Below are 16,643 nucleotides of genomic sequence, written 5' to 3'. Positions count from 1 at the left end.
TTTCTGCTCTTTTTAATGCATCATTAGCCAGTGAGAATGCCAGTGGAGTTTGAACTTGAGTTAAAGGGTGTTAAAGCTGAGCTAAATAGCTTTGATGACAGGCAAAAATCTAGAAATAACATTCTAAAAAAGGGAAAGCTTCCTCTAACATAAGCTTTTAATTTATTATATGTACAATTTGATGCTTTCCTTGAAATTTTGCTTCTGTGGAAGAAGATTTTACCTTCTTAGTAGCTTGCTTCATACTGACAATTTTTCAGTGATTCCATCTAGTACCAATATAGTAGTACAAACAAATTATGAAGTAATTCTGTGTCTATTTCGAAATACTGGGCAAGCACATAAGTTTTTCTTTAAATAGTATATCAGACCATCCTATTGTGGCTTTTGTTTCTTTTCTTGTGATGTGTTGAGATCCTGCTAGTGTGCTGTGGTTGTTCAGAGGTAAAATGTATGGCTGTGCATGCTGAATGCTTTCAGAACTATTTTCATGAAGTGCTGTTGGTCAGACTTCAGGGTTAAAAATGAAATTAGCCTGAACTTCTACTCATATAAGGAGACATAGTTATGTTGCTACTTCCTATATGTTCTTTTCAAAGACCCCGTCAACGTTCCTTAATTGCTGAATACCATCTTGCAAACCTGACTGAAAGTGGTGTAGCAATTGGTGCTGATAAGCTTGTCCAGCTCTTCAGTCTGAATCCGGAACTCTTAATAGGACTTTGGAAGGTAAGATAACATTTTGTTTCAATACTGTACTCTGAGGCAAAGAAACTAACTCTTTTTGCTTGCAGTTTGGGATTTTGGGAGGTTTTATTTTTTTGTTTTTAATATTACTTTTTTTTTCCTTTGGATTTTGAAAGATCTTGTCTGTATCGACAATAAAATACAGGTAGGGACAGCTAGCTGATGATTTATTGTATTAAAAAAAATCCACCTCCAATTAAAAGAACAGTTATGTCTTATAGTATATCAGATACTGTGCTGACTTATTTTTGTGTTCAGTTGTATTTATTAGGCAGTCTTAACATGTCAAAGTTTGGTAGCCTAGAGACATTGTAAATAGAGTTGTTTGAGGAGAGATTTGCTTCTTCCTTTGACTCATGCCTTGCCCTGTCCCTGTCACTTGAAGTGATGAATTCCCACAAGGCAACTTGGCTAGTTATTTCCTTTAATCTACATCACCAGGTAGTCGTATCCTGCTCCAGCAGTAACAATGTTGAAAATCATGCCTGTCTGGGGACATTCAGTTCTTGATATTAACTGTCTGAGTTAAGGGTTAGTCTCTGCAGGATGTGTGTGCAGATGAATGTCTTCAGAGAGCAGCGCAAAACATCCAAACTAGATGTCTGCTCTAAAGGAATCTGTGTCTTTGCACTGAGTACACGGTGACCTCACTGTCTGCCTGAAGTTGCTTACAGTTAGGTGCTATGGAAGCCCATCTCGGATGTTCTGCTCTTGGTCCAAATTCAGAGGTGGCAGCCTTTTCCTCCTCCCCCAGTCATGCTAATGATGTAGACGGAAGTTATTTGGCTCTGGCAAGGAACTTCCCTCAAGGAGCCTGTGAACAGTTGTTCTAAACTGTCTCATTTCCAACTGGAAACTCTTGCTGCCTCTAATGTGCACAGTCACCAGAGGAATGGTTTAAAACCACAGAAGGAATATTTGGTTCACTCTTAAAGCTGTCTGTTTCTTAGAAAACTTGACCTTGAAAGCTGACCTGCCTGGGTCTGTCATGGGTCGTCTCAGCCTATGAAAAAATCTGATAATTGAACAGTCATTTCTTCTGTATATTCAGAAGTTTAGTAAATTGGTGTCTCTGTGTTGCCCCTGTGGTCTAGCTAGTGTGTTACCTGTTCCCATGCTTGGAAAGAGACTTCCTTCAGCACCTGTGAATGGTTCAATCATAACTTAAGTTACACAAAGTTGTTAAGCATCGAATGCCTCTCTCTAGTATATTTTTCCTGCTTACTTTTCTGAACAACTGTTCTTTAATCTCTATATGGGCAGAGTAACGTTAGGCTGTTAATTGTAGATGTGTAATATTTGTAAATGCGACACTACTTTTTAAAAATTATTATTTTTAATTTTTTTACGCATAGCCATGTAACAGAAATGGTTGATGCTAGTAGTTTTGATAACCAAGGACATGTTATGTGGACCTTCTGTTATTTGATCAGAGCAAAACTGAGAGCCCCTGTGTGACTGATAGATCTCTGTCATTATATATGTTCTAGCTGTAATTTTGCACTATGAATGTACAGGAATAGCTAAAAATAATAAAAAAAAGTTCAAATAGGGGATGTAATTTTCTTTTTGATAACCCAGAGACATGAAAACAATAGTTACCTACTTTTCAGGACAGTAATAGACTGCTGATAGTGAATAATTTTGCTCTTTATCTATATGTTTGCAAATGTAGGACTTAAAAATGCTTTTTTAAAAAATTGTTTGTTTTTTTTTTTTTTTTAAGAGCTGAAATCCTAACATTCTGTGTACTTGAAGTAATAGATAAGTTTCACTATGTTTAGTTCTCACATTGAGCTCTGAAGTTTCCTTTGAGATATATAGGCCTATAGAAGGTATCTCTTATCATTTTCCCAGGAGCATGTAATCTGGTGAAGACATGTGGGGTTTTACTTTGAAATTCAATGTTTCTATTGAACAGCTCTGTATTCCTCACTGGTGTTAGCTCTCTTTGTAAATAGTTCCTTATGTATTAAAATAAGCTTAATGCTTAGGTATTTAGTAGCTAGGAGTAAGGCCTGTTTGAGCCTTTCTAGGTGTCTGGTTTAAAGTGGTAAGCAGAAGCTACAGAAGTACAATTTGTGGATTCCTGCTGCTTACTTTTGCCCTGACATAGCTGGTTTCCCCTTCTTTCCCCATAATATAGAAATGTGCTAATCTTTTACATAGATTCTCTACTCTTGTGAAAGGACAGTAGCAGTCATAGTCCTCCAAGTGTTTAAGCAAGCCATTATTATTAATATCATTACAGTTACTGGCAGAGTAATGAGCAGCAGCATTTATCTATGAATTTTAATGCTCAGGAAGACCTTGTGGAAAAAAAAGTATTTCCAGATGAAAATACATCTACTTTAATTAACTTTTCAGGAGAAAAATGAAATTGCTTTTGTTATGGCGAGTCTTCATTATCATCAACTTCTTGAGAGAAGCACTTTGGGTTCTGCTACTGTGTAAGTTTTTGTGGCTAATAAAGATAACCTTTTGAATAAAGCTTTGAGTTTTACAGTTAAAATTGGCTGCTGGTAAGAGGTTTATATTTAGGCAGTAATTAACTATTCTTGTTTAATAGAAACAACCATTATGGTAACTATATACAAAGCTCTAGAAATATTTTCATACTAAAATGTTGCCATTGTTATGGTATTATGGAGATAATTTAGTCATACAAGTGTATGAGTGCTTGCTGTATTAAGAAAGATAGAAATACACTGCACATGCTTTCTCCCTTTCCACATACAGTCTTTTTATTCCCTATTCCTTCTGAAAGACCTAGAAAAGAAGGGAGACATTTTAGGAAACAGGAAAATAATCTTTCGCTGTGTAAGAGGAGAGAAAAGAAATCTAGGAAATTGGTGAGGTACCTGTATTTATTTTTCAGTCCTATTGAAAAACTAGCTGGATTTCCTATGAAGTATTTGTTTATATGTGCATATTGCAGTGTATAATATACCTGTTTATACACTGTAAGCTGTTTAGAAAGATGGAGTTTTTTAGCTTTAGAAGACGATTTTGGGGATTTATGTTCCCCCTAGCCCACCTCAGCTTTTTGCTCAGATACTGTTGTATCTACTGGTAGTACTCTGTGCCCACTGTAATTTAGTGTGGCTCTTTTCACACAGAAATTGAGACTTAACACCATCTTCCTTACTACCAAATAGGGTCCTGTGGAGGGGCTGCTCGTTTGCTCCTGGGATTTGGGCTCTTCTGGCCATTTGTGTGCAGTAGTTTCTCTTTTAGGTTGGGCGCAGACAAAATTATTCAATAACTGCTACTCCAGAGAAGTCTGTAGCTAGTTGGCTTTCAGATTTGTAGTGTTAGGGCTATTTACTGTGTCTCTGTTAAGTAGTTCTCCCTTGCTTAATTCTATTATCATTATTTTTAAAGTCAATATGCCTTTCCACCTAATAAACCTGTATTGGATGACATTGACCCAGAATATGGCCTGCATGACTACAGTCTACATCTTGATATGCATGGTAGAAGCTGCACCTACCTGTGTGGGACATTCAGGAACCTCTTCTGCAGAAAAGGTAGAGTTGACAGAACAGTAATGTCTGTTTTTAAAATGATCCCTGCTGTTACGTTTTTCCTTTATATCCAATATCTCTGTTTTAAGGGGAGAAACTGAGATGGATTTTTAAGACTAAGCTATCTCTTTGTTCGCTGGGTGATTTCTTTGTATCTGTGTGGTGTGTTGTGTGGTTTCACAAGCTTGCTCTATGTGACGTCTGCCCGCTATAACACTGACACGATGTCAGGCCTGAGATACAAGGTCTGCAGATTGTCAGGGTATTTTTGTTTGATTCGGTGCCGAGTTAATAATGCAGCAGCACAGCTTTTGGTGCAGGTTGGTGTTCTTTCCACTTTTATACTATAAGGGAGAGTGAGTTTGTCCTCACACATTTTGGGGACCTATTCTGTAGAATTTTTAAGTATGGTTTAGGTGCATTGACAGATTAAATATGTAAATACATTTTTAGAAGATACTGTAATCTTTAAGATTTATGGCTTTTATTTATGTCAACCTGAGGTTGCCTATTCTGACATTGTTTCATTGTGTGATAAACAATTTCAGTGATTGTTTTTAACTGTGCTGCATTTTTTTCAACACTTAGCATTTCTTTTAATGAGATGTGATTTGCTATCCTTGCTGTTCATGTACTGCCCAACTTAATAATTCTAATGTGAGTGATCTATCTCTTGACCTAACTTTAAAACAATGCTGCCTGTCTGTCAGCAGAGGCAGATTAAAATATTAAACAATTAAAATTAAACACTGAAAATGAATTATTTTTTCCCAGTATTTTTCTGATAACTACTAATGAACTTTCTATTGATTTTTAAAAAATACTGCTTTGATGGAAACAGTAGAGGGCACTGTTATCAGGCTTAAGTCTTTTACAGTGTTAAATCATTAGGAAAATTGTTCTTTTTTTAAAATTTGTATTTGATGATTCTAAGTACTGTCATTTAAACTCTAGCCTTGTGTGCAGTGTGGAGTGTCGTAGTCCTTTGAATTTCAAAGATCCGTGTTTTCAGATTCCAGAAAAGCTCCAAGCTCGAAATAAAGAAATACTTATAAGGATAAAACTTGAGTGAAATTCTATCCAGGTAGCAATAGAAATTTCTCCTGAGGTGTTGTTCAATACAGGCATCTTCTTTATACCCTCCAAAAAAAAAAATCTTCTGTAAATTGCCCAGAGGGCCAGTTCATTTTACTTTTTTTTTTTTTTTTAGGTGAATGTCATGTTTTGTCTTCTGAAATGAAAATTTTATGCTCCCAGAAATACAGCTGTACAAGAGAAAGCAGTATGTGGCACAGTTTCTTTGTTGGTATCACTTTTTTGTTGCTTAGAAGCTGCTTCTGTTAAAGAAAAAGCTGATGTTTATGCAAATTATAGCAAATGTTCAGGAGCTACAGCTGTGATGCCATCTCACTTTGCTAGTTACAGGGTTTGTTTTATGATCATGAATGTTTTCTGAACTGTTTAGGTTTTGTGTCCTTGAGCTGTGTGGCAGCCACTGGATTGTGCTTTCAGAGGACATAAGCCAGCTGAAGCCAGGCTTCTGCAGGCAATATGCACAATAATTCTTTTGGAAAGTGCTTGATTTCCTCCATAATTTGTGCTCAAAAATAATGTAGTGAGGCAGCTTAATGGCTGGCTGCTGCCACGTATCTTCACAGTATTTTCGTGTTCCCTTTGCTCTTGCTGGTAAACATGGTGTTTCTGAATGTGGCCAACAGTGTAGGTTTGTCCAAGCTGGTTTTATTTGACAATTTGCGCTTTGATTTTCAGCTCTGTTCTAGTCATAGGCTTGTCCTCTTCTCTGGGAAGGCTCTGAGGCATGGAGGTCTCATACATACTGAGAAGTCTTGCTATTTCTTTAAATTATCTACCCAATCCAGATGTATTTTAAATTATGGATGTACCATGCCAGTGTCACTTTGAACAAGCTGAGACACAGATCATTTGTCAGCTATTACACTGGAGCTTTACTTGTTTATTTGTTTCCATTAGGCAGCTGTAGACACTTCTGAGTTACCAGTGAATGTCCATTTGTTCTACAGAAAAACTGATTTATTTGTTGTGTTTAGTTTCATTTTTGTCTGCTTTTTGTTAGTGTTCGTTAATGTTGTCCTTCATTTTGCTGCTCTGTTTTCAAATTGTTCTGCAACATTCTTAACATTAAATTAAAAAAGTAATATCACACTTCATTGAACAAAGTAGATGGAGTATATATGGCTTCAGATCTTTTTTTCTGTTACTAATACTTGCACTGCAGTAGCTAGCTATTTTGCCACTACGTTTTGGCTGTTTTTTAGCATTTTATTTTATGCTTCCATTTAAACAGAAATGGCAATATGGACTTTTTGACAGATACTGTAGGGTGGATATGCTAAATACTTTCAAATTGAATGGAAAGTGTTAGGAAACTTTTTTTTTCTTGTTTTCAGGAAGTTGTGACAGGCTCTTCATATGACTCAGAGAAGCAACGAATACTACATCTAGCTTTTTAATAAACATTCTTGAAATGTATTTACCGAGGTTTTCAACTTTTTAAGCGTGGCTGTGTAGCCATAAAGTAGTCTAAGCTTTTGCTTTTCAATTTTGTTCCCTGTTGATGTGGTGTGCTTGCAAAATGTAATGGGGTGATTTTTGTGCGTTTAGGGAGCTTTTAAGATTCGTTTGTAAAATATCACATCTTGCGTTTGAAATGTTTTTGCTTGTCATTGAAAAGCGATTTGCAAGTTTAAATGAACTTTTCAGCCTGTTGAGGCTGGCTGTTGCCACCAGAATTAGTGTTAAGCCTTCCCTGTGAAAATAACCTTGCAACAAAGGCTTGGGTAGCAAAACAAACTTGCTTGACTTTTACCTAAAAAAAAAATGCCTTTGAACTGTTTGGCTCTTTGTTTCTTTCCCCTGAGATTTGTTTACGTGATATATGTTTCTATATTCATATTCCCTTTATTTTTATAACTTACACCTTAGGTGATCCATCTAGTAATGCAGCTGTTCATGTTATTAATGCCATGGAATAGTAGTGATGTCCTGGGCTTCATTAATTTGTTAGCAGTATGTGTTTTACAATCTGTTTTTATTCCATCAAACCTTTTGAAACCTTTTCAAACCAACTGAAAAAGGCCAATCTCTTTTGAGGGAGGAGGAAGCCATACTGAAGAAATATGGTTATATGTAGTAATAAAATTTTAAAAAATTACAAAGAAATCTTAATTCTGTCAAAAAATGAAAGTGAGTCTTTGAAGACCATTTAAAAAATGAATAGTCCGTAATTTAAAAACTTGATTCAAATCAGCACATACTACTTGTCAGTTTAAATGATGCAATGCCCTTGCCAGGGAGGACTGCTAGTTATTCTTATATCCTATCATACAGGGTTATTTGAGCTACCAGACAGAACAGAGAGATTAAAAAAGGAGAGGGGGGGAAAAAACAACCAACCAACCAACCAAAAACAGGGGAGTATTTAATAGTTTATTTCATGTGTTATGTGTTGAGCTTGACTTTTGGAGAGTGAGCAGTGATTGGAGCACTGGCAGCATGAAACTGAAGTATTGAATGTGGAATTTACTCCTTGCATCCTTGCAGAAGTATTTTAGGTGGCATTCAGATTTTCATAATCAAACATACCAAGTATTTTTTTTCTAGCTGTTGCTTCTAACTGTGGATCACGGAATGAAAGCCATGAACTGCAACTTAAATTCTCTATAATGCGCTCGCTATCTAGCTGTTGGTATATGTCAGGGTTCCTTAGTGGTGAGTGGGAGGAAACTAGAGATGTGGAGAGATGCAGAGAGAACATCTATGGTGTACTTGAGCTTAGTTTGATTTGTAGTAGTATAATGTTATATATTGTTATTTTTTTCAGGTGACATTGCAAATGGATATTTGAGGCTACCAGTTGTAACCTTAAAGGATAGTACAAAGCACGTGCCTCTTACTGGGACACTTGGCTTATCCTGGGAAACAGATGCATTGAAAGGCAATGTAAAGGTCAGTCAGAAGTATTTTTTTGGTTTCTGGAAATACTAACCTTGAAACAGAATTACGTTTATGCATCCTAAAGATGATAAGTTAAAAAATAAGTGTTTATTTGTGTGAGATGTATGTAACTAGAAAAAAATAATTTCAACTATTGCAAAAATGCTGTGAATTTTGATGGGAAAAAAGTTGTATCCTTTCTGTTTTAGAGTCTAGATTGCATGATAGATCCATAATGCATGTGTGATGACCCCAGTGCTTTCCACTCAGCAGAGATGTTGTGACTGACCAGCGCTGCTTGGAAATGCTGCCCAAAATACATCCTGCAGATCTGCTTTTTGTGGTTGTGTGTGTTTTTTTCTTTGGTGGTGTTGGACTTTTGTTTGTGTTTGGTGTGTGTTTTTTTTTTTTCTTCTGGAAATCTTGAACCCCTGGGGAAACACTGCAGTTCTGTTGTAGCATGTCCATGCAATGAAAGTTAGAAATTCTTGGAAAATGTTAAAATGCCGATGGACACAGGCAGAAACTCCAGTCCCCATTCATGCAGTCAGCACATAGCTCTTGAGTCATGTACATAGGTCAGCTGGATTAACTGTTTGTATTTTAGAGAAATTTGCACTTGTTCTCTTGTATAAGATTCCTGAAATAATTATTTTAAAGTTTGAGAGTAGTTCTGTAGATTTTGCAATAGTGGTGAAGGTACATATATGTACTTAGCTGCATGAATATTTCAAAAGTACCAAATATTCTGAAAAAATATCTAGTACAATATGTGATTTCAATGTTGGCACTTAATAAAACTAATTTCTGCTAATCCTGCGTAAGTGTGGAGTGGAGTACTGTTTGATAACATCATATTTTGCTCATAGATATTCACATACTTGTTCTATAGTTTACAGTGTCAGCCAGCTTTCCTGTGCAATGAGGAATATAAAATTTATCTTAGAACTTAGTAATCTACTTCCTTTGTCAGGAACATCAAATACAGTTGAACCTGGATTACAGTTCTCAGTCCTCCTCTAATTGCTCAGTTTTAGCAATTTTTTTTGTTCAAATTCGTTGTTTGTAAAATGATGAGTTTGTTCACTCACATTTTTTCTCATTTTGTACTAAAGTTTTTTGAGTTGGGTGTTTGTTTTCAAAAGAACAACAAATTCTTCCCCTATGTATCATTAATTAGAAGGAATTCAGGCTAACAAGGAAACACTTTTAAGGCAATTGTTTGTGATCTTTCTTTAATTGCTATGATTAGTCATGAACCAAAATGCGTAATAGGTGCTTTTTTGAAACTTCTGAAAACTTGGTTTATTTTAGTTTTATTTTGTATGTCCCATTAATTCTTTAGAACTACTTGCATGCTTAAAGTTAGTGGGATTTTAGCATGTAATTACAGAATATACGTCATTTGCTTGAAAAGCATACAACAGGAGGTAGGAAATCTTGCTGCCGTGTTGGACAGATATCAGAAAATTAAAGCTCCAGGGAAACCTCCTTGTGGCCTTTCAAAATATAAAGGAGGTTTATGAGAAAGACTGAGACACACTTTTTACCTTTGTCCTGTCACTGCAGACCTTGGACAATGGTTTTAAACTGAAAGAGGGTAGATTTAAATTGGATATTAGGAAGAATTGTTTTTTGTTTTGTTTTGTTTTTTTTTCTGATGAGGGTGATGAGGCGCTAGAACAGGCTGCCCAGAGAAGCTGTGGATGTCCCATCCCTGGGAGTGTTCAAGGCCAGGTTGGATGGGGCTCTGAGCAACCTGATCTAGTTGCAGATGTCCCAGCTCATGGCAGGGGGTTGGACTATATGGCCTTAAAAGGTCCCTTCCAACCCAAATCATTCTATTATTCTCTATGATTAACAACTGCTTGACAGGTTGTTGTTTTTTTTTTTTTTTTTGGTGTGAAAATAGTAATGAGAAGCACATAAAAATCTGGGAAATTAACTGTCAGTGGAAACGGAGAGCTATGGCTGTAGCCTTTAGTTTAGCTCAGGCCTATGTGCTACAGCATAAGTGATGCTGAATATTTTTTTTCTAGGAAAAAATAAATAATATCAATTTTCTTTTTAAACCCCTCATTTTGTGGTGAGAGATTGCACATGCCAACACATAACTGTGGGTAGAATTCGATTTGGCTTTTGACATAAATCTCCAAAACTCTTAAAACATCGGAAGGCTAAATAAACTCAGCAACGGCCAGGAGAACGTGCCACTACTTCGAATTTATTTGAATTTTGTCCAATACTCTAAGGAAAAAAAAAGCCAACTTTTTTCTTTTTTTGGGGGGACTTTTTAATCAAAAAAATGCTGAAGTACAGGTAGCTAGAAATACGTGGGAAGAAAAAAATCCTCCGACACTCCAGGCCATCTTGCTTTGTTTTCATTAATTGGCCTTTGATATGTAAGATGTCAGACCAGAAATTCTGACCATTCTTTCTTGTTTGAAGTAAATTTATAGCTTGTATAAGTTACTAAATGATCATCAGATTTGGCTTGAATTTTGTATTTCCAGTGTAGGGTATAGTAACAAACTTAGGGAAACTGTCTGTATCACGTTTGTGCCATCTGCTCTGTATTGTTTCATTGAAGTACAGTGAGAGTGAAAGAAATTTTAAAACAATGGAAGCACAACTTTGTAATATAGTGAAATAAACCATTCCTAATGAATTTTTTGGCACAGAATATGTGATGTTGGTTTGTTTACACTTTTGCAGTGTGTGATATTCCTGGAAGTAATGAATATCTTAGTTAAGATAATATGATTCATTTAGTGATTCAGAACTCATGAGGGTAGGTAACAGCTGATATTAACAGTGACACACAACCCATGTGCTTTTAAGGCATGTGTGAAACCAGCAGTTTGCAAGTACCTAAGAATTGGCATCCTAATCTTAGCATTATAAAGTGATGTTGATTGTGTAGTGTTGTAAGGAAATATTTTCAAGAGTTTTTAAAAGGAAGAATTATTCAAAGGGTAAAAAGATACGTTAACGTTACCTTTTTGTGAACTGAATCTTGCAGCCATTCAAAAAGTGCTGTATACCTTTCATTTGTAGCTGGCGTATAAGGGTAATTGTTGTGTGTGTGTGCAGTGCCCTGGAGGTGATCTCTGAGAATCTTTGCAAACGTTGCTGCATTCGCACAAGTTTAGCACGTGAGTTTAAACTTAGATTTCTTTCTCATATTGGAAGGACTAGCGATATTTGAATTGTAAGGTAACTAATAATTGAGAAACACAGATCTTAAAAGGCTTTAAAATGTTCAAGAATTAATGTCTCATTTAGGTTGGCAGTGCTACCTTCTGTAGGAGTTTTTGATGTCTGAAAGTTGCATTTCGATTTCTGTAGGAAACATCTAAGTATTTGTAGCTTTTAGTAGTCAGTAGAGGACTACCAATCATATTTTCAATTTTTACCCTTCATGTCAGAAATGTCTCTTTGAACTCTGATCTGTCTCCTAAAATCAGGGACAGATCTACTTACTGTGCCATGACACAGCTAAATAATTTCTTCTGCTTGTGTTTGTAGGACTGCTACGTGATGGATTTTACCCTCTTGGATGAAACTGGGAAGCCCTTCTGGTGTTTCAGTGCCCCAGTCTACATGGAACTGTCTTCCAAGGCATCCACCCTCTATGACTACATGGGTCACATGTATACCACAGACTATGCAGATTCAGAGGGTAAAGTCTGTGTTGAGTTCGTATGGTTGGAAGAAACCAAGGAGTATTTTATAGTCAATTTGGTGCTCTATATAAGCACCAAAAAGGTAAATAACTGGTATGGAACCAATTACTGACTTAACTGGGTCACAAATTTCCTTCAAACACAAAAACACACTAAACTTTTGATGCTTAAAGTTGATACCAATGAGCAAGACTGTTTCTGCAAGTTTTTCAGTAAGAAGTGCACTTGTGTACCTATATATGTATATATATATTTTAAATTGATATAGGAGGAATTGAAGAGACATTTTGATAAATGAATGTTTTTCTTCTCTGTTGAACATCACATGGTTAGTCTGTTTCTGGTACTGAGTATATTGACATTATTTCTAGGATTATTTTTCTTTATAGATACTTGTTCTATGGTTAAATAATTGCTTCTTGCGAGAGCCATACTGTGAAAATGTCTTACCTTACGTAATCTACACTATTTTTGAGAACATTGACTTTTATGCCTAGTAGTAAAACAGCATATGTGCTGTTCTGTTCAGATTATTTAGAATGTTATTGGTAAATACCAGTTTTTGACAGGTTTTGTTAAATGCAGAAGTACTTTTTTCATAAAATAGTTCACTTAAATGTATTCTAGTAGGGTATTTAAAAGCTAGACAGGAAGTGATGGATCTGAACAATATAGCAGTTAAGTCATTCATTAAGAAAATCACATATACTGTCTATTACAAAATTTATTTGAATTCATATTTCATCTGTTTTCCCATGTTGGGACCCTCTGTCTGATTTGAACCTAAATATTTGCGTCATGTATTGGCCTATGTATTGGTATCCAAACCATCAGCACAGCTGAGCTGATACCTGCTCTTACTGAATGTACCTAACATTCAGTTGCTTTGGAAACAATGCATATCTGATACCATTTGTTTCACAAGAAGCATTAATATAAAAATTGAATGTGTGTCTGATCTTTCATGTTATTTGAAGTAACTTTAGGACCAAATCTACTGCTCCTGTTTAAAAAAAATAAAATTACGTGACATCGGGACTCCAGTGTCATTACATGGCGTGTTTGAAACCACAGCAAATTTGTGCAGTTTCACAGCACTTTGTGAAGAAAAAAGAACAACTCTCTTGTTGCCTTCTGTGACTTTATTATGGTAGCGTTTTGGTTCATGCAAGTAGTGTTTATGTGGAAGCACCTGTGCTCTATACTGCAGCGACAGTAGGAGACCTGTACTTTAGTGACAGGGTTGTTTCTTAATGTAACTTTCAAAGAGAATAAAGTTAAGGCTGATTCAGTTCTAGTTTGACTTGTATAACATTACCTAATGAAGAAATGGAAATATTTCTGTGTTTGGTCCTTAGCCAGTGTAACAAGCAGGATCAGCTGCATTCAGTTTCCTTTCTTATTGACTGCTGATGGGGAAGAAATCACATAGATGTTTTAACAAGTGGACTAGGTGTGATGAATTCCAGAGTAACAGATGCCAAAACTCATACTGCACAGCCAAGTGGCCAGTCAAGTTTTTCTTTTGTGGCACCACCTTAAGCAAGGGAATGGTAGCCCAGTCCCAAAGTCTTCAGTCACTGACCTCACTGCTAAGCCTGTAAATGAAGATGTAGAATTATTCTGGCTGCATTCATCCTTCAAGATGTGCAAGCATGCTCTCTGACCTGCTGTGAAGCTGCCGAAGTCAATGGGTGTGCAGCAGCCATCCAGTGGTTAAGAATCCTGTCACTGCTTACTCTAGCTGAGTTTTTGTTGCATTTCCAATGGTTAGTTCGTTTGTTTGTGGGGTTTTTGTTTTGTTTTCGTTTTGGTTTTTAAGTACTTAATTTTCTTTAAAAAGCAATTTTGATTTCCAAGGCACTTGAATTCGTTATACAATTGAATGTTTTATAGAAAATTCTGGTGTCACTGTTGGGAATGAAACAAGAGAGTATGGCTGTCCTTACCCCAATGCTCCAGTCTAGTAGCCTGAAAGTTTAGTAGCAGTAATAAAGAGGTGGGCAAGTCTTTAGCAGCACTGTCAACCTAAAAAGTGATACAAGGCATAGCAGAGTTTCCTCAGGGTATTGCTAACTTATTTCTGCTGTTCATAAACAAGAATATGTATTTGCAGCAGACCCAAGCAAATGATGGTTCTGAGATCTTCAAAAATGGAGGTAACTGTTGCAGAGCTGTTCTCGCACATCTTCACTGGAATATCAGGACCATAATCTTGTCCTTCCTGAAAATATGAAGACTAAGAATGCATTCTTACTTCTTCAGATAGACCTGAGATGGACCTAAACCTGTTGTAGTGTTATGCCATGTGTACACTGCTTTAATTTCAGCTGACAGTTGATGTTAACTTGCACAGCAGAAGCAAACTCCGTAGTTACCACCTGTATGATCAAACCTGGAAAATTACATGAGGCTTTACTCAAAATTAGTTTTCTTCAACTCCTATTTTGCTTTCTTTGTATAAATGAGAAAATAACACTGAACCTCCACAAAGAAAATGGGTGACATTAGGTAACAGCATTAGCCCTTTTTATGAAAAAAAATATAATCTGTTCCAAAAATACTACATGGCTTGATAAAAGCTTTAGCAAATCTTCTACCAAGTTTCTTTTTATATGCCTGATACAAAAGGCAGCAGGACGAGTTGCATGTCCCACTCTGTGATAAAATGTTCTTGCTGTATGAAAGGCAATTATTACAAGAAACGGGCAAAATGGAGGCACCACTTGAAATCTGATCATCAAAATACACAACTGGTCATGACACTAAGCCTTACATCACATTTTTCTCTTAATGCCTCAGGATTTCTTGCAGCTGCTCTTAAAGGTTTTGTTAGTGTTCCATACTGAAGACAGGACAATGTCTTTGTTGTGATTGCATCATTTGTGCAAGTAGTAGGACAATTCCTGTGAGAGAACGTATAAGCACTTTCAAGTGGAAAAGATTGAAAAGTTAAAGATTTTACTTTTATTTGTGTGTTTCTCACGGAACGACTCATCTAAGTAAAAAGAGAGTAGCCAACACGAACTTTTAAATGTGTATTTTTTAAGTACTCTGCAGCAGGTAGAACTGTAGTATTTTTAAAAGGGTGATTTACCTGGTAGGCAAGCATAAAAACAGTACTTATGTTTATTTTATTGCAACTGTAATAGTGCTCATTTAACATAATAAGTTTAAATTGCATTGAAAAGGAATCCGTTAGTATGAAAGAGTGATTTAATGAAAGGGCTTTTATGAGATTATTCCAACAGCAGAGAAGTTGTCTTTTTAATAGAACTACATTTAAATGTTAATCCTGCCCTTTGTCATTGTTTTGCCAGATGTCTGCTGTGTACCTAAATGCTTCCATTTTCTGTGTTCTTGATTTTATTTTTGTCTTCAGTAAACAACTCATTAATGTTCCTGGGCACTTAATGTTATCTTCCATTGATACAAGCTGGAACTGTGTTGGTTTATAACATCTAAAGAATTGTCTTTAATTTTAACACTGCCACTCTGGAATCATTGCTCTTTACTGTGGTTTGCTTACTTAGTGGGGAACTACCAGCAGCTGTGTATTTCTGAAGTCTGTAGTGTAGGTTAGTAATCATAGTATTTTGCTTCAAAGTGGCTTTTCAGTTTTCTTGTTTCTTCTTCCCATCCTTCTGCAATTGCTAGTAGAGATCCAGCTCTGCTTTCATTATGTATTTCTGTTCCCATGTGCTTTTGATACATTTGGTAGAACACAGAATGCAGTTGTTTGCTGCATAGGCTCATTACAGATATATTATTTTTTTCCTGCCCGGCCTCTCTATCCCTGTTTAGCAGGCATGTTTTGATTCACATTTGTCTGTTAGGTATTTAAGTATGGTCTTGATTTCACTGAAACAGTTCTCATTGTCATATGCTTGCTTTTTGAGACAAGGACTGTTGTGGGTGTCGGTTTGTTTGGTTTTGTTTGTGTTTTGTTGTGTTTTTGTTTTCGTTTTTCATTGTTGTGGTGTTTTGTTTTGTGTTTTTTTTTCTTTTTTTTTAAATTCAGCTAGGTGGCTATCTGATGCACGTGACTGAATACTTAGCAAAAATATAGAATAATAAGGATACCATGAGCTGAAAGGGATTAATACTGTTTCAGAATAAGACTCTAGACAAGTCATCAAGGGGTATATCTAAAGTACATCTTAATCAGTTACCATCCAGCAACAGTCAGGTAGTAGCTTACCCTATATTTATGAGGTGTTCCAACACATTCAAACAATTACAAGGACATTTAGCTAAAAGCATTTGCTTTTCTGCCTGTCTGGCATGTTACTGCAGCTCAGCTGATACGCAGTGACTCACTAAATTGTGATAACTGAGTCTGAGCTCAAATATAACTGCATTAGAAACTGCACAGATAAAACAATGTTTCAAGAAATCAGAATGAGAACAAGCAATGGGTTTTAGTCCCTGCTTATGTGTAGTGCAGGGGTGTCCAGCTCATTTTCACCAGCAGCCACACCAGCCTCGCGGTTGCCTTCACAGGGCCGAATGTAATTTTAGGACTATATCAATGTAACTACTTCTACATTGATACAGTCCTAAAATTACATTCGGCCCTGTGAAGGCAACCGCGAGGCTGGTGTGGCCCCTGGTGAAAATGAGTTCGACACCCCTGGTGTAGTGGGTTAGAAGTACGTTACTATGAAAAGTTAAATCGTGGTGTTGTTCCTTGTGTCTTGCTTCCAGC

The 16,643-nt window shown here is 36.3% G+C and overlaps 1 protein-coding gene across 6 annotated transcripts in view; it reads left to right on the top strand.

Moving 5' to 3' along the window:
* Positions 1–16,434, top strand: part of FBXO15 (F-box protein 15) — a 28,676-nt gene extending 12,242 nt beyond the window's left edge. For 5 of the 6 annotated variants that reach the window (XM_065831843.2, XM_071804295.1, XM_071804292.1 and 2 more), the window contains 5 exons: positions 600–729; positions 3,115–3,197; positions 4,132–4,277; positions 8,137–8,261; positions 11,778–16,434. In XM_065831843.2, the coding sequence (XP_065687915.1) occupies positions 600–729; positions 3,115–3,197; positions 4,132–4,277; positions 8,137–8,261; positions 11,778–12,047 (754 nt within the window). In that variant the 3' untranslated portion in view covers positions 12,048–16,434. Of the gene's footprint in view, positions 1–599; positions 730–3,114; positions 3,198–4,131; positions 4,278–8,136; positions 8,262–11,342; positions 11,405–11,777 lie in introns of all 6 variants that reach the window. The other variant, XM_071804293.1, reaches the window with a different exon arrangement.
* The last annotated feature ends 209 nt before the right edge of the window (positions 16,435–16,643 follow it).

The sequence above is a fragment of the Patagioenas fasciata genome, chromosome 2 (genome assembly GCF_037038585.1).
Source record: "Patagioenas fasciata isolate bPatFas1 chromosome 2, bPatFas1.hap1, whole genome shotgun sequence".
In the NCBI taxonomy this organism is placed as follows: Eukaryota; Metazoa; Chordata; class Aves; order Columbiformes; family Columbidae; genus Patagioenas; species Patagioenas fasciata.
The sequence above is the reverse complement of the archived record's forward strand: the minus strand, read 5'-3'. Positions and strand labels throughout refer to the sequence as shown.